Genomic DNA, 27,522 nt, shown 5'->3' with positions numbered 1-27,522 from the left:
TTTCCACTTCTTTTTATGTCTTCCAACTGTAGGATGGGATAAGAGTCAATTAACAATTGTACACCAATAACATGCACCAGGGACTTTCTAAATATGAGTCAATACTATGTACATCTCCTGGCTCTCCAAGGAGAAAACAAAATGTTTTCTTCTTGTAACCCAGACCCTTGGTTGTCAGGGTGCACATCATTTCATCACACCAACCACATCTCTCTCTTGCCAACCACTATATATGTTAGTTTTTTTTCTTGAAAGGCCACTCTGTGATTTAAATGTCTTTCCACCTTAAGAGCCTATGCTCCTTACCAAATCATAAATCCCTTATAATCCCAGACCTTCAGTTTCCGTATCTGTATAATGAGAAGGAGGCTGTTATCAAACATCCACAGGTGTGAAAATTAAGAAAGGGAGAAAGAAAGAGTGTGATACTGAGAGAGAGAGAGAGATGAGAGAGAGAAAGGAAAAGATGAATGGGTAGCGGGAAGAGAAACTAGGATTGAATTACCAACTCAGTGAGAGCCAATAATAATACTGTGGCTAATTTTCTTTCCTTTTGAATAAAACATCTAAATTGAACTAATATTTGTGAATTACTCATGAAATGCAGTCTTATTTGAAATCCTTAACTTTTTACTACTTTGTAAGGAGTCACCGTCTCAAAGGCATTGCTATTCCAAGAGACTTCATTTCTGTGGCCAGGTGATGAAGGTACAGCTAGTGCACAGCTTAGTCGCTTTAGCTGCTTCTCCTGGTGACCAGTCTCTAACACTATAGGTCTCTATATTTTAGACCTCTAAAAAAATATAGGTCTCTATTTCCAGGTCTGATAAATTTCCCATCTGCAGTAGACTTAAAGCTCCAGGACAATGGACTTGTGGTTGTAAATGAAATACATTTCAGAACACACTTCTTTCCATACCATCTAGAATACAAGTACATTATTAACATTAAACTGTTCTTCCAAAACTAAATTTCAACAATTTTTTCTTATTTACTTTACAAACAACATTAAAAACATGATAGATAGCTAGTGGGAAGCAGCTGCGTAGCACAGGGAGATCAGCTCGGAGCTCTGTGACCACCTAGACGGGTGGGATGGGGAGGGTGGGAGGGAGACGCAAGTGGGAAGAGAAATGGGGATATTGGTATACTATAGGTGATTCACTTTGTTATAAAGCAGAAACTAACACACCCCTGTAAAGCAATTATGCTCCCATAAAGATGTTAAAAAGATAAACATAAAATAGATTAAGGATGTAAACAAAACAAAACATAAAGCTGTCAGTAACAGGTATATGTCAGGACCGGTTGCACTATACCATAATACCTTGTATTCTCCAGAGCTGCCCTCTGCTGAGACCATATCCAGCTTCGGTCCTTCTTCTGCTTTTTCATCTCCATCCTCTTTCTCTTCCTCAGCACTTTCATAATGATATTCACTCTCTTCTTTAGTGTCGAGTGATACGGACTTTGGCATCCCAAGGTGGTGGGAAACATTTCCCGATTTAAAATCAGCAGCAGAATCTAGTTCTCTGCTCTCAGGAGGATCTGGAGAAGAGAAATATGTCAGAAAATAAATAAATAAAGAAGAATAACTGATCATGTTCCTACTGGTTGATACAGCACTTCCTTGGCCCTCACCCTTTTGCTGCTTGACAGTTTTCACAACATTTTCCCCCTCTTTCCAGGAGATCTCACACACTGTGCTGCTGATTATTTCTGGCCCTTTGGAGAAGGGATCGAAATCATTTGATTCTGAGCGGATTTTTGTATGTTTCTGCCAGAACCTCACTGGAAAGTGTTCACCCGCTTTCAAGACAAATTCTACCGCGAATCTCATTGATTCCTCCGCCACTGAAATGTGCCCCTGTGCCATTTCATCATTTTCTCAGGTCATCGTACTGAGAATCTTTACATTTTTCAAAGCCCGTCAGCCAAAAGTGAGGTATGCCATTTGTTTGCCCCTAGGTTGGTAGAAGGCAGCATACTTTTTCTCAAGATCCTAAAGGTCTTTATTGAATTGGGCTTCTACTTGTGCATATCGTGCCTGAAGGTTTTTGAGAGCTTTGACCCGCTACTTAACCGCCAGAGGCCAGCGCTGAGTGCACCCTGCCTTTGAGGCCGATGCCCAGTCAGGGGCTGCAAGGGACAGGGGACTGGGCCGCGCCTCGCCAGCCTCGGCCCCTTCGACGGGTCCACAAGTCCCAGCCACCCAGGACTCGGAGGCATCAGCCAGGACCTCGCCCGCCCAGAACTCAGCCTCCCCTGCCCCCGCCACCGGTTCCTCTGCCTTCTGGGATGCCACCCCCTCCGCAGGCTCCCGCGGCTCCCAGGGCGGGGGGCCCTCTGCCTGGTACTCGCCCCCCCCAGACCTCATCTGCCTCTCCCAGGTCTTCCTGCCCGTGAGGAAGCGCGGCAGCCTCTGCAGGGTCCGAGGGCCGTCGGGAGCGGCGCCTGACCATCACGTGGCTGGCGTGGGGCCCGACCAGGACACGGTCCTTGTAGTGGCTGCGGTGCAGAAGACAATGGGCCACATCCTGGAGCAGGGAATGAAACTGCACCGCGGGCGCCCCGCGGCCTGCGACCACTCCCGCGCCTAGCTGCCCATGCTCGTCCTCCTCTTCTGTCTCTTCCTCCTCCTCGACCTCTTCCTCAGTTTCCTCCCCCTCTTCTGACTGGTACTCAGCCTCCTCCCGGTCCTCGGTGTCTAATTCAAACTCTTCCGCCTCCTCCTCCACCATCTCTGCATCCCAGTCTTCTGCCACTGCGGCCTGGGCGGCCTCCTGCCCACCATCCTCCCCGTGAAGGGCTCTGGAGAGCCCCAGGGAAGCCAGAAGGGCCGCGGCCCCCTCGACTCCATCCATTCCTCCAGAAGGGGAGGCACGGACCCCGAGGGGACTGGGGTCACCACCCGCCCTGCCACCAGCTCTATCCTGGCCACCTGGGATCGGCCCACGCTCCTCGGTGGCAGACATGGCTGGAGGGACACGCCAGACACGGATCGGGCTGCAGTGACGACCGTGGGGAAGATGGCGGCCGCTGCGCTGAGTGCCGCTGAGGGAGGGGACGCTGTTGGCATCTGGGCCACCGGGACGGGGTGGGGGCTGCGGAGAAGCCGCCTGCCCAGGGCACCAGAGTCGGAGAAGATTCCTCTGCGAGCCCCGCTACGGGAAGTGCAGACGGCCTGCCCGCCGAGCGCCCCACCGAGACTGGGCCGCGGCTGCTGCGCACAAGGCGGGAAAGAGCTTGATTGGCTGGTGATGGGAGGCGGACCTTACAAGGGTCAACGAAGGGCCACTTCCTCCAGCGCCGACTCTAAGCTCATTTGCCAGCAGCCAAGGATTGACAGCACCACCGTCCAATGAGTGATCAAGGTCTTCACTTTCCCTGGAGGCCTTAAAGGGCCAGCTCACCCTCAGCCTCTGTGAGCGCACAGGAATCCCTTCTTTTCATTCCACAACTGCAAGAGCAAAACTACAATACCCCTAAAGGCGGCGCCCTGGGGTATGGGAACCTGCATGTTTTCCCCAATTGCCACCCTGGGGCAGCTCACGCTGATACAGACACACTTAGTTCAAAACCGAGAGAGAGAGAGAAGTTGTATAGATCAAATCTAAGCAACGCTTAAAACCTCCCACAGGAGACAGCAAGCGAATTTGGAGGTTTTAACGCTGTTAAGGCTCCTTAGAAAAGGACATACAGAGTCGATATGGATGCAGTGAGAATGGAGAGTGGAAGAAGCAGTAAAGACAGGAGCTGGAGAGTGTTTCATCAGGGCTCCCCAATTCCGTTGCAGCCTCCAAGAAATGAAGACAGAGAGAGAGAGGGAAGAGAGACAGAGAGAGAGAGAGAGAGAGATTTCTTTTAAAGACTGGGCTGAGCACCTGCTCTGCACTGGATTGTGCACACCCCTTGCCTCCCAAATTCATACGAGAAGCCCATCCCCAGCCCCAGCCCACCCCCAGGAGATGGTATTTGGAGACTGGGTCTTTGGTAGGTCATTCAGTTTTGGTAAGGTCAGGAGGCTGGGGTCCACACATTGGGATTATTGCCCTTACAGGAAGAGACCATAGATGGTACTCTCCTCCCACCATCCCAACGTGAAGCCACAGGAAGAAGGTGGCTATCTTCAAGCCAAAACGAGGGCCCTCACCAAGAACTCCACCATCCTGACACCCTGACTTTGGGCTTCCTAGCCTCCAGAACTCTAGGAAATAAATAACTGTCTTGTTTAAGCCGCCCAGCCTATGGCATTTTATTAGGGCAGCCTGAGCAGACTAATACAGCATGGCAGACCTTAACAGCACAGGCTTCCTAGAGTCATTTCTCGGTCAACAGTCCGAGACTTTTTGTTGTACTCAGCCCCACTTAGCCGAGTGGTCAAGGGTAACGAATGCTGAAAACGAGGAAGAAATCAACAACTATTTTATGCTAATCCCAGTTACTACTGTTGATGGGCATAGAAGCTAGACTGGGTGTCAGCTGTAACTTCACGTTCAGGAGAACATAAGCTATGTCCCTTACTTCCAGTAAGCACACTGCCTTGGGATCCAGGACATCTAATTTGACACATCCTAACGCTTCACATATGGGAAGCACACATTCTGCAGTGTGCTCCTGGGAAGGCTGAGGAGAAGAGCTGTTGTTGCCACCCTGAGTCACTATGGACTCCTCCTATCCCAAGTTGGGTTCAACGGTCAATCAAGACTGGTGACACCACACACACACACACTACCGAGACGCGATGCAAAGTGTATTCCTTACGTGAGGAGGCTTCTGGGGGGAGAGCAGGGCAGCCTTTTCAAGCTGCTCCAAAATAGACTTCAGAGAGTCAGGAAAGGAAGAAATTGCTTTGGGAGTTCTACTGTGACTAGTGGATGGGGCCAGCATGACAGTTCCCTTGTGCTGGCAGTAGCTAGTGTCGTTTGATGCCCACTCCTCCTGCCCTCCACCCTACAACCGTGCCAAAGGAGAGAGTGGAGGGTGGGGCATTGGGGAAGAGGGAGGGTTGACGTTTAAAATCCCTCAGCAGTCAAATATCAAAGGATGCAGTCAGACCCTATACGATAATTCACCTCTGGCGTGTGACAGGCGACAGAAACGTGGCATTTTTCTGTAATGGAATCTGAACTTGTGGAAGTAAGCCACTCTGGAACTCTGAGTCCTGCAGCCTAAGGCCAGGTAGGGAGGCAAAAGGTCCACTGAAGGCTGTTCAAGAGCCCAGCGTGGTGTATCCTGAGAAGTAAAATGCATGCCTCGGTCACCATCAATAAAGCCCGGAATTCCAAAGCCCATAAGGAGGGTCTTGGCGAAGCCCTGCATAGTGGCTTTAGTATATGTAGAGACACGTGTGACCTGGCTTTATAAGTTGGGAGTCTGTGGGCCAAGAGATTCCCAAGGCTCTTTACCCCAAAGGGGACAGTTTTACACAAGGAAACGTCGCTGCCGCCATGGGCCGGACCAGACAGCCAGACCGACGACAACGGCCTGATTGTCTATGAAAATGTGCAGATGGTGCTAACTGTTGGCCAGAGCATCCAGCGCTAAGGTGACTGCCTGAAGTTCACTCACTGGTGCTGTCTTTTCGTTGAACAGTTTTATCTATGGTTATTGTATTGATTACTGACAAGGAAAGAGTTTTCCTGACATTTTCCTATTTATTTTCCACATGTCAGTCTTTTTTGTTCCTTCACTCCTCAATTACTCTACTTTCTGTTATTAATTACTTTTTATAGTGTACAAAGTGATCCTTTATCACTCCTTTTGCTGTACTTTTTAAGTTTTTTTTTAGTGCTGGAGCTTTTTGTGGGGTAGTGTCGGTGGTTACACTGGGAGTTACAATTAGTATCTTAGCTTTATAATAATCAAGTTTGTATTAATACGGAGATAGTTGCCATAGTATTCAAAACCTCTGCTTTTCCCTAGCTCTGCCACATTTCTTTATTTAATTATGGTGACACACGGCATGTTTGTATATTTGGTGCCCATAAACAGAGATTTATAGTTAATGCTTTATACATTTGTATTTTAAATCATATATGAGAACAAAAAGAGGAGACATAAACCAAAAGTGCAGCAATACTGGCTTCTGCGTTTACCTGTGTAGTTACCTTGGCCTTTGTGGTTTATTTCTTCATATTGCTTCCAATACGTGCCCAGCATTATTTCAATTCAGCCTGAAGGACTCCTTTCAGTACTTTCCATAGGGCAAGCTTACTAGCTATGTACTCTCTCAGTTATTTTTGGTCTTGGAATGTCTTTAACTCTCCTTCATTTCCCCCACATATAGAATTCTTGGTTGAAAGGGTATTTTTGTTCATTTGTTCTACGCTTTTAATATGCCATTCCAATGCCACCTGTCCTCTGTGGTTTCTGTAGAGGAATGGGCACAAATCTTACCGACGATTACTTGTATATGAGGAGTTGTTTCTATTGCTGTTTTCAAGGTTCACTCTTTGTCTTTGACTTTTGATAATTTGATCATGATGTGCCTAGGTGGGGATCTCTGATTTTATCCTGCTTGGAGTTTGTAGAAGTTACTGGGTGTGTAGATTCATGTCTTTCCTCCGAGTTTGGAGGTTTTCAGGCATCATTTCTTTAAAGATTTCCTGCCCCTTTCTCTCTCTCCTCTGCCTCTGCCACTGTCATTATGTGTACATTGATAAGCTTGCTGATGCATATAAGTCTCATAGGATTTGCTCATTATTCTTCATTCTTTGCTTTTTCTGCTCCTCTTTTCCTTTCCAGAGACTGGATATTTCAACTAACCTTTTAAACTTTGCTGATTCTTTTTCTCCTGTTCAAATTTGCTGTTGGACATCTTTTATTAATTTTTCATTTCACTTACTGTGCTTTTCAGCTGAAGAGCTTTTACTTTGTCCCTATTTATAATTTCTATCTCTTTGGGATACATCTTTCTCATTGTTTCCTAGTTCTTTGATCACTGTTTCCTTTCGCTCATTGAGTTTATTGAAGACAGCTGACTAAAAGTGTATTTTTCTAGTAACCCAAATACTGTGCTTCACCTCTGACAGTTTATAGTAATTAATTGTTTCCATGTGAACAGGATACACATTCCTCCCATCCCCTCCAACTATATGGAAGTATAATTTACAAATAAAATTTGTATATTGAAGGGGAACAATGTGATGCTTGATGTACGTACACATTGTTAAATGATTACCACAGTCAAACTAATTTATGCATCTATAACCTCACATAGCTAAAGGTTTTTTGGGGTGGTGCGTGGGATAAAACTAAGATCTACTCTCTCAGCAAGTCTCCAGCATACCATACAATATCTTAAATTAAATCTTCATGCTGTGCATTAGATCCCTAGAATGTATTCATCTTATAACTGATCATTTGTACCCTTTGATGAACCACCCCACAAATAACAAACCTGGAGGCATCATGGTTCCTGATTTCATTATATGACAAAGGTATAGTAATGAAAACAGTATGGTAGTGGCATAAGAACAGATATATATATATATATATAGACCAATGGATCAAAATATAGAGCCCAGAAATAAACCCACACATATATGTTCAACTATTTGACAAGAACTCCAAGAACACACAATGAGGACAGGATAGTCTCTTCAATAAATGCTGCTGGGAACACTGCATATCCACGTGCAAAGATACTATACTGGAGCCTTATCTTACACCATACCCCAAAATGAACTCAAAATGGATTAAAGACTTAAACGTAAGGCCTGAATCTGTGAAACTCCTAGAGGAAGACACAGGGGTAAGCTCCCTGACATAGGTTATGGCAATGATATTTTTTTGAAATGACACCAAAACAAAGGCAACAAAATCAAAAATAAACAAGTGGACTACATCAAACTCAAAAGCTTCTGCACAGCAAAGGAAACAATCAACAAAAAGAAAAGGCAACTGACCTATGAAGCAGAAGAAAATATTTGCAAATCATGTTATCTGTTGAGGGGATAATATGCAAAATATAAAAGGAATTCAATCAACTCAACAGCAAAAAAAATAAAAAATAAAAAAAACCCATCAACCAATAATTAATAAAAGGGCACACGGTTCGAATAAACATTTTCCCAAAGAAGACATACACCTGGCAAATAGGTATATGAAGAGGTGTTCAACATCACTAACCATCAGGGAAATGCAAATCAAAGCTGCAATTAAGACATCACACCTATTAGGATGGCTATTATCAAAAGGACAAGAGACAGCATGTGTTGGCAAGAGTGTGGTAAAAAGGGAACCCTGGTGCCCTGTTGGTGGGAAAGTAAAATGGTGCAGCCACTGTGGACAACTGCATGGAGGTTCCTCAAAAGACTGAAAGTAGAACTATCAGATCAGCCAGCAATCCCACTCCTGAAAACAGATCCAAAGGAGGTGATTTCTGCTCTGCTCCCTTATGCTCACTGCAGCATTATTCACAAGAGCCAAGGAATGGAGACAAGCTAAGTGTTCTGGGCAGATGAAAGGATAAAGAACATATCACAATTATATAAAAGACATATCAAAGAATTCTTCTTAAAAATTCATCAGAGGGCCTCCCTGTGGCACAGTGATTAAGAATCCACCTGCCAACGCAGTGAACATGGGTTCAAGCCCTGGTCCGCGAAGATCCCACACGCTGCGGAGCAACTTAGCCTGTGAGCCACAACTACTGAGCCTGTGCTCTAGAGCCTGTGAGCTGCAACTTCTGAGCCCGCGTGCTACAACTACTGAAGCCCACAAGTCTAGAGGCCGTGCTGCACAAGAGAAGCCACCGTAATGAGAAGCCCGCACATCACAACGAAGAGTAGTCCCCGCTCGCCGCACCTAGAGAAAGCCCATGCGCAGCAACGAAGACCTGACACGGCCAAAAATAATAAATAAATAAAAACAAAATAAATAAAGTAATAAAAGTTCATTTGCAAGACTATTCTTGTGTTTGGGGGTGATACAGAGAGGAACAGGAACAGAGACAAGACATGGTAGATTCTCCTTCCTTCAGAAGTCTTGTCTCTCTCAGGAAATCTCTACAGGCACAGCTTAATAGTGAGCCAGCTGGAAAGGCAAAATAGGGTTGACAGAGACCCAGAAACTTAGAACAGGTTATAGAATTTTGAGCTCAGATATTAAACAAATTTTACTTACCTCGCATCTACTTCCTCTTATACATCCTGACAAAGAATGCAAACAGTGTGCCTTCTGACACAAAATAAACACAGAAGTGACTATAACATCAGTAACACCCACTTCCAAAAACACAAAAACAAAATTTAAGACCTTTGTTAGGAAGTGTACTCATGTTTAGATAGTAAATAGGGAACCACTGACAGATTTTAATGAAATTTACATATATCATTAATTTTGATGTAGAAAATTTCACATAATGACTTCTCTTCTTTCTCCCATGGCCACCTAGGAAACTCAGAGATTAGGAAAAAAGCTTCCTTCCCCATATGTTGGTTTAATATCCTAGCCTCAGATATACTCAACACCTCTGCCTGCGCCCCTGATGGAACACCACTCTCAGGTGAGGCAGTGTTTCTACCTGAAGGATTTCAAAATACCCTTAAGATTTGGGAAGAATTGGGAGGTCTAAAGGTAAAATCTGTGCAAACACTATGTAAAAGCAAAAACCTTGTATGACTCAGAAATGTATCGGGAGGGTTGAGTGGGTGTGTGTGAGTGTATGGGTAAAGATTATTTCAGTTGAACTTTAGGCAAACTGTAAACATAAACTCTACACAGAAACACTTTCCAATCCCCTGTGTCTTTAAACTCATGAGCTGAGCTGCCCTGCAGAGGCAGGACCTGGTGTCTTTGGGCAGCTGTGGCACTTAAAGGGTGTGAGCTCTCAAACCAGACTGCCTGGATAAAAGTTCCAGTTCACTTACAGGCTGTGAGATCTTGGGCTCAGGAGTTAATATCTCAAATCCTGTCTTCTATAATAATTCTCAATTTCTCCATCAGTAAATGAGGTGAAAAATAGTCCCAACCTCACCGGATTGCTGTACAGATTTAATGAGCTAATACTTTACAAGGCCTACTTGATATCGAGCTTGGCACAGAGTAAGTGCAAATTAATGTCTGGATACATCACAAAATGAACACATTCCATGCTCACTGCTGTAGCTGCACAGATCATCTTTTACTCCTTCAAATATGCTATGTTGTCTTTCTTCTAATGGATCTTTGCCCATCTTCATTCCTCTAACTAGACCTTATGCATAGCTTTGGCCAAAACTGACTTTCTAAGCCCTAATCATCCTTAACGTCCCAACTCAGGCTTTTTTTTTTTTTTTTTTTACAAGAAGCCTCTTCTCTGTTAAGACGGGGTTGCACATTTCTTCCTTTATTATTTTTAAACTAAAGTGAAAATAAAATAACATAAAATTAATGATTTTAGTCACTTTAAAATGGACAAATCAAATAAAAAGTTTTAAAAATAAAATGTACAAATCCGTTCTTTTAGTACATTCACAATGCTGTGCAACCATCACCCCTATCTAGTTTCAGAGCATCTTCATCAACTCAAAAAGAAACCCTATACCCAGGAAGCGGTCATACCCCATTCCCTCCTATCCTCAAACACTGGCAACCACTAATCTCCTTTCTGCCACTATGGATTTGCCTAATCTGGACATTTCATAGAAATGGAATCATGCCATATGTGGCATTGTGTGTTTGTGTGTGTGTGTGTGTGTGATATTTTGTAATTTTTGTTCATGGTAGTTGTTATCTTTTTTCATTATGAACTTTTTCTCATTCTAAAAAAAGATTCACTTCATGCATGATTGTGTATAATGATAGAAGAGAATCTTCCATATTGTATGAGTTTCTTGCCTGTTTGTACTTGCCTGTTTGGAACCCGTTTTGGACTCTCCCTGTAAACGACCTAGACTCCTTGGGTATAATGCCTGTAGCAGTCCAAGAACATACACAAAGATTGTATGCCCTGACCAAAGGATTTTTATCCCAGGAATATAATGTTGATTTGGATTTGTATCCCAGGAATATAATGTTGATTTAACATTAAGAAATCACAGTGTAGGGACTTCCCTGGTGGAGCAGTGGTTAAGAATCCACCCAAAAATGAAGGGGGCACAGGTTCGAGCCCTGGTCTGGGAAGATCCCACATGCCACGGAGCAACTAAGCCCATGTGCCACAACTACTGAGCCTGCGCTCTAGAGCCCATGTGCCACAACTACTGAAGCCTGCGTGCCTAGAGCCCATGCTTCGCAACAAGAGAGGCCACCGCAATGAGAAGACCGCACACCGCAACGAAGAGTAGCCTGCAGTCACTGCAACTAGAGAAAGCCCGCATGCAGCAACGAAGATGCAACAGCAGCAAAAAATAAATAAATAAATAAAGAAAGAAAGAAAGAAAGAAAGAAAGAAAGAAAGAAAAGAAATCACAGTGTAGGGACTTCCCTGCTGGAGAAGTGGTTAACAATCCACCCGCCAATGCAGGGTACACGGGTCCGAGCCCTGGTCCGGGAAGATCCCACATGCCCCGGAGCAACTAAGCCCGTGTGTCACAACTACTGAGCCTGCGCTCTAGAGTCCTTGAGCCACAAATACTGAGCCAACGTGCCACAACTACTGAAGCCGGCACGCCTAGAGCCTGTGCTCTGCAACAAGAGAAGCCACTGCAAGGAGAAGCCCGCGTACTGCAATGAAGAATAGCCCCCGCTCAGCGCAACTAGAGAAAGCCCACGCACAGCAATGAAGACCCAACGCAGAGAAAAATAAAAATAAATAAATTTATATTAAAAAAAGTACTCAAAGTGTACTCTATCTAACAGAATACCAGAAAAATCCTCATGATCATCTTAAGAGACATTTATAAAGCCTTTAGCATAATTCAAGAAACTTCCATGATAAAAGCTCTCAAAAAAACTAGGATTAGAAGACATCTTCTTCAATGCTCAACATCACTAATTATTAGAGAAATGCAAATCAAAACTATAATGAGGTCTCACCTCACACCGGTCAGAATGGCCATCATCAAAAAGTTTACAAACAGGGACTTCCCTTGGTGGTCCAATGGTTTAGACTCCACACTCCCAATGCAGGGAGCCCAGGTTCAAACCCTCATCGAGGAACTAGATCCCACATGCCACAACCAAAGGACCCCGCATGCCACAAGTTAGAGCCCACATGCCACAACTAAAAGATCCCACATGTCACAACCAAAGATCCCACATGCCACGACTAAAGATCCTGCATGCAACAACTAAAAGATCCCACGTGCAATGAAGATCCTGCACGGGGCAACAAAGATCCCACGTGCCCCAACTAAGAACCAGCACAGCCAAATAAAGAAAGAAAATAAAATAAAATTTAAAAAAACGTTTACGAACACTAAATGCTGGAGAAAGTGAGGAGCAAAAGGAACCCTTCTACGCTGTTGGTGGGAAATTAAATTGGTGCAGCCACTATGGAAAACAGTGTGGAGGTTCCTTCAAAACCTAAAACTAGAGTTGCCATATGATCCAGCAATTCCACTCCTGGGCATATATCCAGAGAAAACTCTAATTCAAAAAGATAAATGCACTGCAATGTTCACAGCAGCACTATTTACGACAGCCAAGACACGGAAGAAACCTAAATGTCTATCGACAGATGAATGGATAAAGAAAACGTGGTACATATATACAATGGAATACCACTCAGCCATAAAGAATAATGAAATAATGCCATTTGCAGCAACATCGTTGGACCTAGAGATTATTATACTAAGTGAAGTATGTCAGACAGAGAAAGACAAGTATCATATGATATCACTTACATGTGGAATCTAATACAAAATGATACAAATGAACTTATTGATATTTACAAAACAGAAACAGACTCACAGACATAGAAAACAAACATATGGTTACCAAAGGGGAAAGGGGGTGGGGAAGGGATAAATTAGGAGTTTGGGATTTGCAGATATAAACTACTATACATAAAATATGTAAACAACAAGGTCCTACTGCATAGCACAGGAAGCTATATTCAATATCCTGTTGTTAACCATAATGGAAAAGAATATGCAAAAGAATGTGTGTCTTTGTGTATATATATATATATGTATATATGTATATATATATTTATATATATAACTGAATCCCTTTGCTGTACACCAGAAACTAACATAACATTGTAAATCAACTGCACTTCAATAAAAATATATTAAAAAATGAAACGCAGCTATGAAGCCATAAAAAAGGTACAAACTCTTAGTTATAAAATAAATGTCATGGGGATGTAATGTACAGCGTGATGACTACAGTTAATACTACTATATTGTATATTTGAAAGTTGCTAAGACAAAACCCTCTTAGGTTTGCTCTTAATAAGAGATGATAATAGGTTTTTCCTTACCTTCTAAGTAATCTCCATAGAAAGCAGAGATTCTGTGTCTTATCAGAATAATTTCCTGTGCTTCTTGTTGATTTATCATGTCCTTTATTTGTAAGATAAATGAGTCTTCTTACTTCTAAAAGAGAGAAGGCTCTTTTTAATCACATTACTTCCAATATCTACTTTTGAAATCTTATATTAGTACTCTGGTTAAATAGGTGGCCAAATAGTTTCTTAGTGACCCATGATTCTATTTAGCCAAGTGTACAAATCTTTTGCCATTCCTCACAACTAGTGATATTTGGTCTTTCCAAATTCAAATCCTAAATGAAATCTGCTTGATCTCATACTGACACTGATATTTCCCAGAGGGCCTGCGGAAAATCCAGAGTTTGTTCTTTCACCTTGTAAATGAGAGATGTTACAATAAGTAGGTTTATTTGATAAGTTGAGTTGCACAGGAAACACTGCCAAATATGAAGGGATGCTTAACCTTCTCTAGTTTATATTTCTATGTGTAAAATGTTATTAATACAAATACTTCAGAAATGGTATTAATTCCTATAAATGTCAGTGCCCTTGCTGTCCATGACGTATCTTGGTGCTGCTTTGCCTTAGAATTAGACAACATCAGCATAATGTTATCAGCTGTCATGCCAGTTAGTGTCTTAAAATGTTGTATGCCACAGAAACAACCAAATGTCCTTGGCAATTGCATCATTTTTATAATGAACTTTCATCACGTCTTTTACCATGGCCATTTTCACTCTTTTGTCATCCACACTTGTTTTAGTTTGATACCTCCCTGAAAGCTCTTGCAATCAGCTACAGGCCACAGTAATTATCTTCAACAAAATGGGACTATCTTGGAGTCCCACAGAAAGGACTATGCCAGGTACTCTTGAGGCACAGAACTCCTAATGGCATTGCTTAAATAACTTTGAGACCGTACCACCGGCCTGAGTCAGGATTTCCACAATTCTCCCGGAGAAGCTGATAAGTTCATGAGATGGCTAACCCAAGATCAAGCAGAACAAGAATTACATAGGGCTGAATGAATTGGTCAAGGACGATTATGGCTTTTGCTTGGACTACTGCTGATGCTTTAATGTTCTGTTTTCTGGATATAAAGAACTGCCTACTTTTCTAACTTCAGCTATCTACAATTCATAACAGTTTAGTAGATCATACTTCTGTAAGCAGAAATGAAGTATTTATCTTTTTTTGCCTGCCTGATCACTCTAGAATTTGAATATTCTTACTAAGTATTCTTATTTTCACAGTAATACAATGAACTGCTTAGGTTCAATAAGAATCCTTCCTCCTGGGAACAGAACATAATTGATTTGACAATATGACCAAAGCTCTGAGTGGACTATCATGTTTTGAAAGAATACAGTGTTTTTAAAAATAGTGATGGATTGATTGACTTGGCTGCACCAGGTCTTAGTTGCGGCACGAGGGATCTTCGTTGCGGCATGCGGGAACTTCAGCTGTGGCATGTGGGGTCTTTTAGTCGCGGCATGTGGGATCCTTAGTTGTGGCATGCAAACTCGTAGTTGTGGCATGTGGGATCTAGTTCCCTGACCAGGGATCAAACCCGGGCCCCCTGCATTCAGAGCACACAGTCTTAGCCACTGGACCACCAGGGAAGTCCCAGACTCTCATAGTTGAGAACAATATATATAATCAGATATGACCAGATAGTTTTAAGGAACTAAAGGTGACTTTATGGAGCCAATGCTTACGAAGTCTTCTTGGGAAAATGGGCCTGGCACCTGGTTCACAGCTTTCTCAGCCTTATAGGTGAGTGGGAGAGGTCACCTCATGGCAGGCCTAGGAAACTTAGGATATTTTGGGGGCCTTCAAGAAGAGATTAATTTACCCAGATCTATAGGTACTGCAGGGGAATTGTGGTGGTGAGATTTGGGCTTGGATTCCTAGCTTTGAGAGGCTTTTAAAAGTCCAATCGGAGTGAGACTCCTTATGAAAAGTTCCAGCAGAGTAAACTAAAAATGGCCTATGTGGTCAATTATCATTCTTGCTGCAATTGTGCAAATAAGCAAGCCAAATCTAATAAGACCAGACACTCTATAAGCAAGAATAATCTTACTTTGATTATCTTTGATCAAAAGGGAGGTGACGGGGCTTCCCTGGTGGTGCAGTGATTGAGAGTCTGCCTGCTGATGCAGGGGACACGGGTTCGTGCCCTGGTCCGGGAGGAACCCACATGCCGCGGAGTGGCCCGGAGCCTGTGCTCCGCAACAGCAGAGGCCACAACAGTGAGAGGCCCACGTACCGCAAAAGAAAAAAAAAAAAAAAAGGAAGTGACGGTTGAGTGAAATTTTATATTTCAATACAAAACACACCCTCGTGAGGGATGAGATTCTGGTCCCGTTCATTATCTTTCAGCTAATTTGCACTTCTTTGTAAACTACGTGGTTGTGTTACCTACATGTAAATTGGACTAGCTCCTGCTATCTCACACATTTTGTCAGTCCTTACCAAATTCTCAATTCTTCCAATTTCCTTCAACATCTGGCTACAACTCTTCAAACTAATGTTTCCAATTTTTCTCCAACCCTCCTGATTTGACATTGCAGAGAACTCAAAGCTGACCACCCAGATTCTTACTGGATCCTTAGGTTTTCTTCTAACTGGCTTTGTTTCACAGGATCTAAAGAAGCCCTGTGAGCTGAAGTTGGACAACTTGATGTAAACTTCAAAGGACTCTTCCCTGCAGCAGATCATGTATGATCCTCATGCCTGGAACTGCTGCCGTGTGGGCCACTCGGGAAATTCACTTTATCTCCCATGCTCTGCTCCACGAAATAATCATGACTGTGGATGATCTTACCCAAACCTAACTGATGTCTAGGCCATCAGAAAACATCCACTGCAAACTAGGAAATCCATCAGATTGCCACTGCCATCCTCACTCCACCATCTAAACATGCTTCAAGCCCAGCATCTTCAATGGGCTGTCCTTCTGGACTCAGAAGCTGGCTTCAAATAGTCCACTACAAACATTAATCTTTCTTTTCCTTTTCTTAGAAATCCTCCTCATTAAATGCCTCATTCCTGGCATGATCCAGCAAATATCCTCTACTACCAAACATCAGCAGATGGCTCAGTTGTTCCTTAATGAACAAAAGGTGACTGAATGAGAAATGGACTTATATTGTTCACAGGAAAAAAGAATGCCTCTTCTTGCCTTGCACAAGAAGGGGAACTCAAAGTAACTCCCTTCTTAACCAAACTTGAGGCCATTCTGAGTCCTCTTCTTCACTAGGCCTCAAGCTTGATCCTATCTTTGGCCTGCCAAGCCCAGTTTTAGCAAAAATCCTCCTAGGCCAGTTTAGCAAGAATCCCCCCCTCCTTTGTATCTAAGTTCTTCATCCCTCCTCTTGAGGTCTAATCAAGTTCCACCCCCCCAGCCTCCCTTCATCCTTGTGTTAGTCAGGGTTCTCCATAGAAACAGGACCAGTAAGAAACAGATAGGCATATAGATAGCTTATCTATCTATATCTACAGATCAATATCAATGGTAGGTATATATATCTAGATAGCTATGTCAGATATCTAATATCTGTATATTTATAGATATATCTTTATATTAATGCTATTTCTCTGTTGTATAGAGATATAGATGTTGATATAGATATAGATATAGATGAGGAGATTTATTATAGTAATTGGCTCATGAGATTATGGAGGCTGAGAAGTCCTACAATCTGCTGTCTGTAAGCTGGGAAACCAAGAAAGCCAGTGGTATAAACCACTCTAAGTCTGAAGGCCTGACAAACAGGAAAGTCCCAGATCAAGACTGAAGGCCCAAAAATCAGGGGACTGATGCTGCAAATCCTGGTCCAAGTCCAAAGGTCCCAGACTAGGAGTAGTGATGTCTAAGAGCAGAATAATATGGATGTCCCAGCTCAAGCAAAGAGAAAACTCATCCTTCCACTGCCTTTTAGTTCTATTCAGGCCCTCAAGAGATTGTGATAATGCCCACTTGCATTGATGAAGGCAATTTTCTTTACTAAGTCTGCCAGTTCACATGCTAATCTCTTCCGGAATCCTGCTCACAGACACACCAAGAAATGTTTCACCAACAATCTGGGCATCTTTTACTCAAATCAAATAGACACCTAAAATTAACCAACACAATACCTAAGTTCCCCTCAGTAATCTGCCGTTCACTAACTCCCTCACCCTCCCTGTTGGCCATAAACTGTCATCTGTCTGTCTTGTATGTGGAGTTGAGTTTATTTTCCCTATGGCAATAGTCCCTGGCCCCTATTACAATGGTCCTGAAAAAAGCCTTCCATGCCTTAAACTCCATATGGCATACTTTTTTATTGACAATGCTGATGTTACTATGTTCCTGTGAGTGAGAGAATGTGTCCGGATCATTGCTGAGCTAGGTACTGTGTCTGCATATTCATGTGAGAGAATGTGAGAATGTGAGTCCATATGAGCGCATTTCTTCTGTGAGCTTATGTTGGAGCTATACGGTGGATGTGAGCATATCTGTGTGTACATCTATACGTAAGCATGTTCCTGATTTCAAGAATGTGCATGTGCAAGTGAAAGTGTGAGTAACAGCATTGGGAAGCACCTGAGTGTTTATACTCGGGTCCCCATGTGAGTAAACTTATGAGTATGGTCATGAAATTAACTGAATATATCAGCATGTTTATGTGAAGCCGTGAAAGCGTAAGTGGATGCATGTGAATGTACGTGTTTTTAAATTTCAATTTGTAGGCAATTCTGAGCATGTTTAGGGAGTGTGCAAACATGTGACTGTATGTAAGCATATCTCTGTGTGACATAAGTGTGAACATGTCCATGGGTGAGTGTTTTCGTAGGTGCAAATTTGTGTTTAAAATTAGTATTTAAGTGTGTTCACTTGTACGAATGAATTTGTAAGCACGTGAAGGCAGATTAGCATAATTCTGAGTCGTTGGGGGTAAATGTGTTTTTTGTGTGTTCTTGTTTATGTGTGAATATATTTGAAAAAGGGAGCATGTATATGGGAATGCATGTAATGTTTTTTTAAGTGAATGAATGAAATCATGAGCTTCTTGCTGACTGTGAGCGTGTTCCTGTGCAACTCAATATGTAAGCATGTTACTGTTGGTGACAAGGATATTTTATATGGGTAAGGGAATGGGTGTGTGCATGTGTAAATGAAATGAGTGTACCTGGAGTGTGAGTGAACTTGTAACCAAGTTTATGTTTTAAGTGCATGATTGATGATGATAATCTGAATGAGGTGGGGCTACTGTGTGAGTGTGAACTGTGAGACACCAAGTGTGAATGTATGTTAGTATGTGTGAGTACATGTGCCAGTATATGTGTTTGAGTGAGTGATCTGTAAGCATGATAATGTGAGTGAACAAATGAGCATGTACATGAGCTTGTGCATTTGTGAGAGTAAATGTGCGGCCTTGTAATCTCAAAGTGTGCTAGTATTTCAGTCTCTGAGGACTGCTGTAAATGTATGTTCAAGCGTACCCTTGACTTTGCAGCCATATGCATGGGGGTTAGCATGTTTGTATGAGTAAGTGAACGTGTGTCAGGTTCACTGTGGTGAGCTAGTTCACAGGTGAGTATATTTGTGTAAGTGAAACCTGAATAAACATGAGTGGAAGTGCATGTGAGTGTATTTGCTTCTCTGAGTGGATATTCTGAGCTTCATGGAGGATGTGAGCGTGTTTGTATGTGAATACCTATGTGAACATGTTCCTGATTTTAAGAGTGAACATGTGCGTGTGTAAGTGAATGTGTGAGTGGGAGCTCCTGGATGTATGCATTTGTGTCCCTGTGTGAATGAATCTCTTGGCATGGTCATGTGATTGAGTGTTTGAGCACGTTCGTCTGAAGGAGTGAATGTCAGTATGTACGTGTAAATGTATGTGTGTCTGTGAGTGGGAGTGAATTGGTGGGCAAGTTTGAGAATGTCTGAGTGTTTAAGTGTTTTGTCAGTGAGTGAATGTGTGAGTGTATGTATGTGAGCCCATCTGTCTGTGACAGTGTGTAGGTGAGCCTGTTCGTGGGTGAGAGTGATCTCTTGCATCTACATTGGCACGCTTAAAGTGAACACTTTTGTATGCTCATCTGTATAAATGAACTTGTAAGCCTGCGAATCATGTAAGCATATTCACGTATAGTGGATGAGCAAGTATGTTTTCTTGTGACCTTGTTAATATGTGACTACAGTAGTTGCAGACTATTCACGGGGGACTCATTCCAGCACCCACCAAGGATACCAAAATCTGAGAGTGTCCAAGTCCCATAGTCAGCCCTCTCTATCCCCGTAGTCTGCATTCGCGGACTCAACCGACTGTGGATCATAAACATAGCATGTGATATGCAGCTGGTTAAATCTGTGAAAGCAAAACCCATTGACACAGAGGGCTAGCCGTATATTTATTGAAAAAAATCCGCATATAAGTGGACCCACACAGGTGACACTCTTGTTGTTCAAGGGTCAGCTGTATATTCGAATGAGGTCATTCATGCCCATATGTGTGAGTCAATGTAAGCGTTTTTATATAAATGAGTGAATTTGTGAGCTTCTAAGTCAGTGTGAGCATGTTTGTGTGCAATTATATTTGTGACTATGTTAATATTTATGACCAAAAATTTGCATGAGTAAATGAATGTGTAGGACTGTGCATATACACACAATGAGCATGTCTGGAATGTGTGTGAATTTGTAATCACTCTTGTGTGTATAAGTGAATGTGTGCATTTGCTCACAAGGGTGATGTGGGAAATTTTGGGTAGGTATATGAATGCCTGAGTGTCTGAAGGGGTATATATGTGTATATGTGTATATGTGTAAGTAAATTTGTCACTTCACGTGTCTGAGTAGTGAATTTTAAGCATGATAATATTAGTGAATGAATGTTTGAAAGTATGCGTATATCTGAGCTGGTCCACTCACAACACTGAATATATGAACATGTAGATCTGAGACAATATTTGTGTTGATGTACATGTTTGTGCGTGTTAAAGTGCATCTTTTAATTTGTGACCATGTGTATGGATGTTAGCACGTTAGGGAATAAGTATCAGATTCACTGTTTTCAGCTAGTTAAGGTAGTGTGAGCATTCGTGTAAATTATGGGTGTGTACATGGAAGGACATGTGAGTGTATTTTCTTCTGTGAGCAAATGTTTGAGCTCCAAGGTGGATGTGAGCATGTTTGTGTTCGTGCATCCATGTGAGCATATTTTGGAGGTTAAGACTGTGAATGACATGTGTAAGTGAAGGTGTGAGTGGGAGCATCTGACTATATATATTCGTATCCCAGTTCGAGAGAATGTGTGAGCATGGTCGTTTGATTGAATGCACGTTGGAGCATGTTTGTGTGAAAGAGTGAATGTGTCAGTGTGTGAGTGTAAATGCATGTGTTTTTGAATGTGAGTCTATTTTTGAGTTTGAGTTTGAGAATATTTGGTGTGCTTTCTGAGTGAATGTGTACCTCTATGTAAGTCAGGATATCTGTGTGCAACAGTCTATGTGTGAGACGGTTTAGGGGCAAGAGTAATTTCCTGGCTGTAAATCTGCACACTTACAGTGAACATGTATGTGTGCTCATCTGTATAAATAAATTTATAAGCATGTGAATGTAGGTTAGTGTAATGCTGAGTTCTCAGTCAGTGAGTTTGTTTTTCAAGTGATCTCATAAATGAGTGAATATATTTGAATAAAGTAATTTGTGAGCATGTGAGTGGGTGAATGCAACTATTCTTAAGTAGTGTAATTGAGTGAATTTGTGAGCTTGGTGTGACCATATTTGTGTGCAAGTGAATATATGAGCTTGTTACTCTTAGTGACAATAATAATGTGCATGCGTGAATGGGTGTTTATAACTGCAATGAGCATATCTGCAAGTGAGTTAATTTGTAATCACTTTCATGAGTGAATGAATACGTAATTCAGCTCATGAAAGTGAGTGAGGTGTGGGATACTTTTTGTGAGTGTGTGAAAGTATGAACATTTGGGTGTGAATGCACGTTAGTTACCATGTGTATGGATGTGGGCAAGTTGTCACTATATGCATTTGCATAGTGAATGCATGAGGTAATGTGAGTGAATGTGTAACCACGTGCTTCTATGCGAGCATTTATCTTCTTTAGAGTGAATATGTGAACCTGTACATCTGTGTATGCTGACATGTTTGTGTGTTCAACTGTATGTTTAAATTTGTGACCATGTGTACAGCTGTTATCATGTTTCTCTGAGTTAGTGAATATGTATAGTTTATTACCGTGACTTGAATCGTTCAGTGTATTTCTGCGAGTGAAATACAAACATGAGTGTAAGTGCATGTGAGTGTATTTTCTTCTGTGAGTGACTACTGGACCTTCACCTAGAAGTGAGCACACTTATGTGTAAGTGTCCATGGGAGCATGTTCCTGATTTTCACAATATTAATGAGCATGTATAAGTGAATGTGTTAGTGGGAGCATCTTAGTATGTATCTTTGAGTCCCCGTGTGAATGAATTTGTGGGTACGCTCATGTGATTGAGTGACCGTTTGAGTAGGTTTGTGCGAAGGAGTGAATGTGTCGGTATGCATGAATGTTTCTATGTCTTTGAATGTGAGCAACTTTGTGGGCATATTTGAATGAGTATTTGAGTGTGTTTTGTGAGTGACTGTGTGAGCATGTTTATGTACGCAAGCATGTCTTCTATGACGGTTTAAGTGAGAGCCTGCTCATGGGTGATTGTGTTCTTAAGTGTAAATTTGTGTTTACAAAGTGAATATTTGTGTTCCCATCTCTACGCGTCCATTTGTTAGCATGTGCAATCCTATTAGCATATTAGCAGGTATGAGCAGGTGGTTCTCATGTGATCTTGATAACGTACAACTATATTTGAATAACCTACTCTGAGAGCATGTGTGAGTGAATGTGATTTTATGTAACTGAGCGAATGGGTGAGATTCTTAGTGTATGTTCTTGAGCAAGTGAGTCTGTAAGCATGCTGTGTTTGTGACAATGATAATTTGCGTGGAAAAGTGAATGTGTGAGTGTGTGCATATACATGCAATGAATGTGTCTAGAATGTGAGGGAATTTGTAATCACTTTCGTGTGTATAAGTGAGTATGTGATTATGCTTATGCGAGTGTGGTACGAGCTACTTTGTGGGAATGTTTGAGGATCTGAGTGTGCATATGTTAGTATGGGTATGTGTGTGAGCCAGTTTGTATGTGCATTTGAGTGAGTGAACTATAAGCATGTTAACAGGACTGAGGGAATGTTTGAGCGTGTGAACATATGTAAGCATGTACACTCGTGAGAATGAATGTGTAAACTTATACATGTGACAGTGTGTTAGGATGGCATTGGAAATTTGACATATGTGTGTTTTAAACTGTATGTTTCATAGTGGATGTGAGCATGTTTTTGTGTGAGGGTTCTTACAAGCATGATCCTGATCTTCTCAATGTTAATCTGCATGTGTAAGTGAATGTCTCAGTGGGAGCCTCTGTGTGAATGAATGTGGGCATGGTCACGTGGCTGAGTGAATGTCACCACGTTGTGTGACTGAATGTGTCAGTCCACGTGTGTGAATGCATGTCTTTAAATATGAGTGACTCTGTGGGCATATTTCGATGCTTGAATGCTTAAACTTTTTGCTGAGTGATGAATGTGTGAGTGTGTGTATATATGTATGTCTCTGTGTAAGTGTATGTGTGAGCCTGCTCATGCCCCTTCATTGTGAGCAAGCATTTTTCAAGTGATGTTTCATTGCACTCATTGTATGTATGGATGGTGAGCATGTACAGACACATTAGCATGTTTCTGTGTAGTGACTATATGGTGGGTTTCTTTTTTATCTTGTTTATGTGGGAGTACATCTGAGTAAGGTCATGTGTGAAAGTGTGTTGTAAGGGAAAGTGTTTTACGTGTTGTAAGAATTTGTGAGATTCTTGGTGACTGTAAGAAGATTTCTGTGCAAGTGAATGTATAAGCATGTTTCCGTTTGAGACAATGAGAATTTGCATAAAATTGAAAGTGAATGTGTGATTGTGGAACTCTAAACCTAATATGTATGGCGTATGAATGAATTTTTCATCATATTCATCTGTGTGAATGTGTGGTAATACTTCTGTGACTCACTGAGTTGTCGGCATGATTGTGTGAGTGAAGGGAATTGTGTGTGTGAGTGCGAATGTATGCATGTTTACATATGTGAGGAACTCGTCAGGATGTTCACTGCAAGAAGTGAACTATACTCATCTTAATGTTGGTCAGTCAGTGTGTGATCCTGTGCGTATATGTGAGGATGCACATTTTTGAAAGTGATTATGTGAATTTGTACGTGTCTTGGAGTATGCTCACGGAAGAATATTTGAGTGGTCAAGTAAAGGTTTCTTGGTGTTCATGTGTATGCATTACCTTGTGACTGTATGCTTGGATGAAAGCATGTTCACGGGCGTGTATGAATGTATTTTATGCTCATATTCATGCATGTATACTGTGTGGGTGAAATGTGAGCGCATGACTTGAGTTCATGTGAGCGTATGGATTAATGAATGCGTGAGCTTTGTGGTGAGCACGAGCATATTTGTGTGCAAGGGCGTACGTGAGCATGTTCCTGATGGTGAGCATGTTAATGTGGGTAGCTAAATGGGAGCACTGGAGAGTATATTTTTGGGTATCCCTGTGAGAGAAACGGTAATCATGGTATGCGACTGAGTGAAGGTGTCAGCTCATTTTTATGGAGTGAATGTATCAGTGTGTTTGTATGAGCAGCTCTGAGTATGTACATCAGTGAAATTGTGAGCATGTTCAAGTGAGGGAGTCAATGTCTGACCACGCTCATGGAAATGAGTGAAGTTGTGAGCATACCTGAGTAAACGTGCGAGCATATGGTGCGAATGTGAATGAGTAGTATTGAGTTTTTAGTCAGTATGTACATTTGGATGAGTCAACACTACGTGTGTTAACGCAATTGTGTGTCTATAGGTGAGCATGCACATTGTGAGCATGAGTATATGAACTTTTACACGTCTTCAAGTGTGATTATATTTGAAATGTTTGAATTTATTGAAAAAGCATTTGTGTGTGCATGTGAATTTGTGAGCATGTTCATGAATGATAGCATATTCATGTAGGTGTGAGGGTTTATTGTGTTTATTTATGTGAGCTTGTTAAAGTGTGAGTACACTGTATGAGTGGAATGTGAGCATGGGAGTATGTTTGTGAGTTTATGTGAGTGAATGCTGGGGCTTCGTGACGAATGTGATCATGTTTATGTGCAAGTGTATATGTAGGTTCCTGATTGTGAGCATGTTCAGGTGCATGAAAAGTGAATGAGTGTGTTGGGAAATGAATATAGGTCTCTATGTGCATGAAACTGTCAGCATGCTCATGTGGTTGAATGACTGCTTGAGTAGGTTTATGTGCAGTGAATGTGTCAGTTCTGCTTGAGTAGGTTTATGTGCAGTGAATGTGTGTATGTGTGCATCTGAGAGTGTTTACGTATGAGGGAATTCATCAGCATGTTCTTAGGAGTTCATGTGTGAAAGCGTCTTGTTACTAGGTGAGTGTACGTTACTGGGTATATGCAAGCCTTTCCACGGCTGAGAGTGCCTTATTGTGAAGGAGTCTGTATGTTTAAGTGAATATTTTGTGTGTACTCATCTGTATGAGTGAATTGGTGAGCATCTGAGTGCATGTCAGCATATTCCTATGTGATGATTGTGTACGTGTGTTTTTGTGTGATATGTGAATGTAAGTATACATGTATAAGGGAATGTATGGAAGTATGTGTGTGAGTGTACTTTTTTCTGAGTTTGAGATAACTTGTGAGCTTCTTGGGAGGTGTGAGCATGTTTGTTTTGACGTGCCTACGTGAGTTCATTCCTGTTTGTGACAATATGGGTAAGTGAATGTGTGATTGTTTGCATATAAATGTAATGAGTATGTTGTGACAGCACTGTGGCAATGGCAACCTGCAAGAATGTCCTGGGCTTCCCTGGTGGCCCAGTGGTTGAGAGTCCGCCTGCCGATGCAGGGGACACAGCTTTGTGCCCAAGTCCGGGAAGATCCCACATGCCGCAGAGCGGCTGGGTCCGTGAGCCATGGCCGCTGAGCCTGCACGTCCGGAGCCTGTGCTCCGCAACGGGAGAGGCCACAACAGTGAGAGGCCCGCGATCCGAAAAAAAAAAAAAAAAAGAATCCGCCTGCCAATGGAGGGGACACGGGTTTGAACCCTGGTCTATTCAGGGGTAAGAAGCAGGAAAGCATCCGGTGCATTTAATAAGAAGGGTTGTTGCTAGAGGACCCTATCTGGCGGAGCAGAGTGGGGAGCGGAATCTGGGATTAGGCCGTTCGAGGCCCTCCCAGTTTTACCAGCCGTCAACTCAGCACGGAATACTAACTTTAGCCCTCACCGCACCATCACCCCCTCCCCCCGCGCACACACACACACAGGGGCCAGTATACCTGGCTGAGGAGAACTCAGTCCCTGGAGATGGAGGGGTGGACCCTGGGGCGGTAGCTCCCCGACCCCCGCCATTTCAGCGCTATTAGGTACCACAGCAACACAGGGGCTGAAACAAGGGGGCTCCATCGCAGCTGCACGTGCCCAGCCCCACCACCAACTCCTCTACGGACTGGCCAGCAGGCAGCGCGCGTGGGCAGCGGTTCAAAAGCCCAGACCCACGTCTGCTCCAGCCGTCTCCTTCTAAGAGGTCGCCCACTCACCCTCTGCCCGCCCAGCTCATGGCAGCCTGGCGACCCCGCTCACCAATCAAAGAAGTCTAGAACGACGTCAGGAACATCAGGCGAGGAGAGGTCAGAAGCCAAAGTGCAATTTCCACCTGGGATTGGGGTCGTCGCCCGCCAAGGGCCGGGTCCTGATGAGGAGTAGGCGCACAGGGGCCCGCCGCATGTCGGGACGCCATAGCTCCGACCGTCCGAGAACCCTGGAGACCGCTGCAGAGCGGGAGGCCGATAGACGAGGGGGGGCGCGGGATAACCAAGAGGAGCGGGGCGAGGAGGTCGTGCTTCTGCAAAGAGCCGCCTGTAAGGTGACAACATCGAGGCCAAGGGGAGCGCGGAGGGTGCGGGTCGACCAGCGGCCCTGAGCCAGGGAGCGGCAAGAAGAGCAGCAGCCCAGCAACTTCACTCCACGCAGCACCCCGACCACGAACCCAGCCGCTGCACACAGCGCGGGGTCTGACGCACTTCTGGCAGCCGCTGGGCGGGCCTGAGGCCCGGCGCACAACTGGCTCCGCCCACCCCGATGGCAAGCGAGCTTCGCCAATCAGGCAGGCGCCGGGAGCCTTTCAACGAGATGCATGGTCCCGCCTCCTACCGCAGCCTGTGTGCCGCCCAGCCCTCTGCTCCTTCTGGCGTCTGCAGTCATTCCCGGGTCAGCCGCAGTTCCAGCTCCCTGGCAGCTGGAGAGCTGGGCCGGGGGTCGGCGGCGTGGGGCACCCCGCCCTGCACCTCCCCTCTGCAAAAACGCAAAATGTGCTTTTCACTTGGAACAGCGTATGCCCAAGAGTTTGCTTTTTGTGGTGAAAGTAGTAATTTGACCACCCAGGCTCAATCTGCGTTTTGAAAATACTGGACACCTTTGAGGAATCAGGACCTAGTTGACTGGTGGTCATTCCCTGACCCTCGGGCCTCCAGTGAACCAGACTGCCTGTCCTCTGGAAGGCATAGAGGAGGTTCAACCAGTGCGTTTTGTGACACGGTTCTGGCCCATCATCAGGACCGAAATTGGGCTCCAGGAGCCCCCCTCCCATAGCTAAGGGATGCACAGTTGAAGTGAGGGTTCTTGGCTGACAGCATGGAAGGGGAAAAGAAGGCAACGGTCAGTGTATCGGATCTTCAAGGCAGTGAGCCCCCGGAGAGCAGGCCACTCTAATGCTCCAGCATTCTGGCCCCGCATGTGGGGAAAAAAAAGCCTTACATTTTTGCTAGAGGGCTTCTCTTCTTTCCGCTACCCTGAACATTGCCACATAGAGTAGAAATATCTCAGAGAAAGAGGAAATGCTTCCACTCATTCACTACCCTTCATCCTTCCCATCTCAGGTACCTTGATGAAGCAAGGTCAGAAAGAGGCTTCTTCAGAGCACATAAGCCACATGGGCAATGAACAGATAGACCTCAGTCATATTCACCAGCGCTGGACCTCGTGAGGCATGCCATGT

The 27,522-nt window shown here is 43.4% G+C and overlaps 1 protein-coding gene and 1 long non-coding RNA gene across 2 annotated transcripts in view; both read right to left on the bottom strand.

The window, feature by feature from the left end:
* Positions 1 to 2,350: 2,350 nt before the first annotated feature.
* LOC309796815 lies at positions 2,351 to 26,592 on the bottom strand. The gene is made up of 3 exons (XR_014292509.1): positions 26,109 to 26,592; positions 13,355 to 13,469; positions 2,351 to 2,508 (listed from the first exon to the last, which is right to left on the bottom strand). It is a non-coding gene; the product is annotated as an uncharacterized lncRNA (long non-coding RNA).
* Positions 26,593 to 26,725: 133 nt separating this feature from the next.
* The window catches only part of LOC309796971 (uncharacterized protein), a gene marked incomplete at its 3' end in the record, with an annotated part of 41,867 nt that continues 41,070 nt past the window's right edge, over positions 26,726 to 27,522 (bottom strand). Inside the window, exon 4 of the mRNA XM_082610355.1 lies at positions 26,726 to 26,819. Within this exon, the coding sequence (XP_082466481.1) occupies positions 26,726 to 26,819 (94 nt within the window). The remainder of the gene's footprint in view (positions 26,820 to 27,522) is intronic.

The sequence above is a fragment of the Mesoplodon mirus genome, assembly GCF_964341445.2.
Source record: "Mesoplodon mirus genome assembly, chromosome: X".
Classification (NCBI taxonomy): domain Eukaryota; kingdom Metazoa; phylum Chordata; class Mammalia; order Artiodactyla; family Ziphiidae; genus Mesoplodon; species Mesoplodon mirus.
Note: the sequence above shows the minus strand (reverse complement) of the source record. Positions and strands in the feature narration are given on the sequence as shown.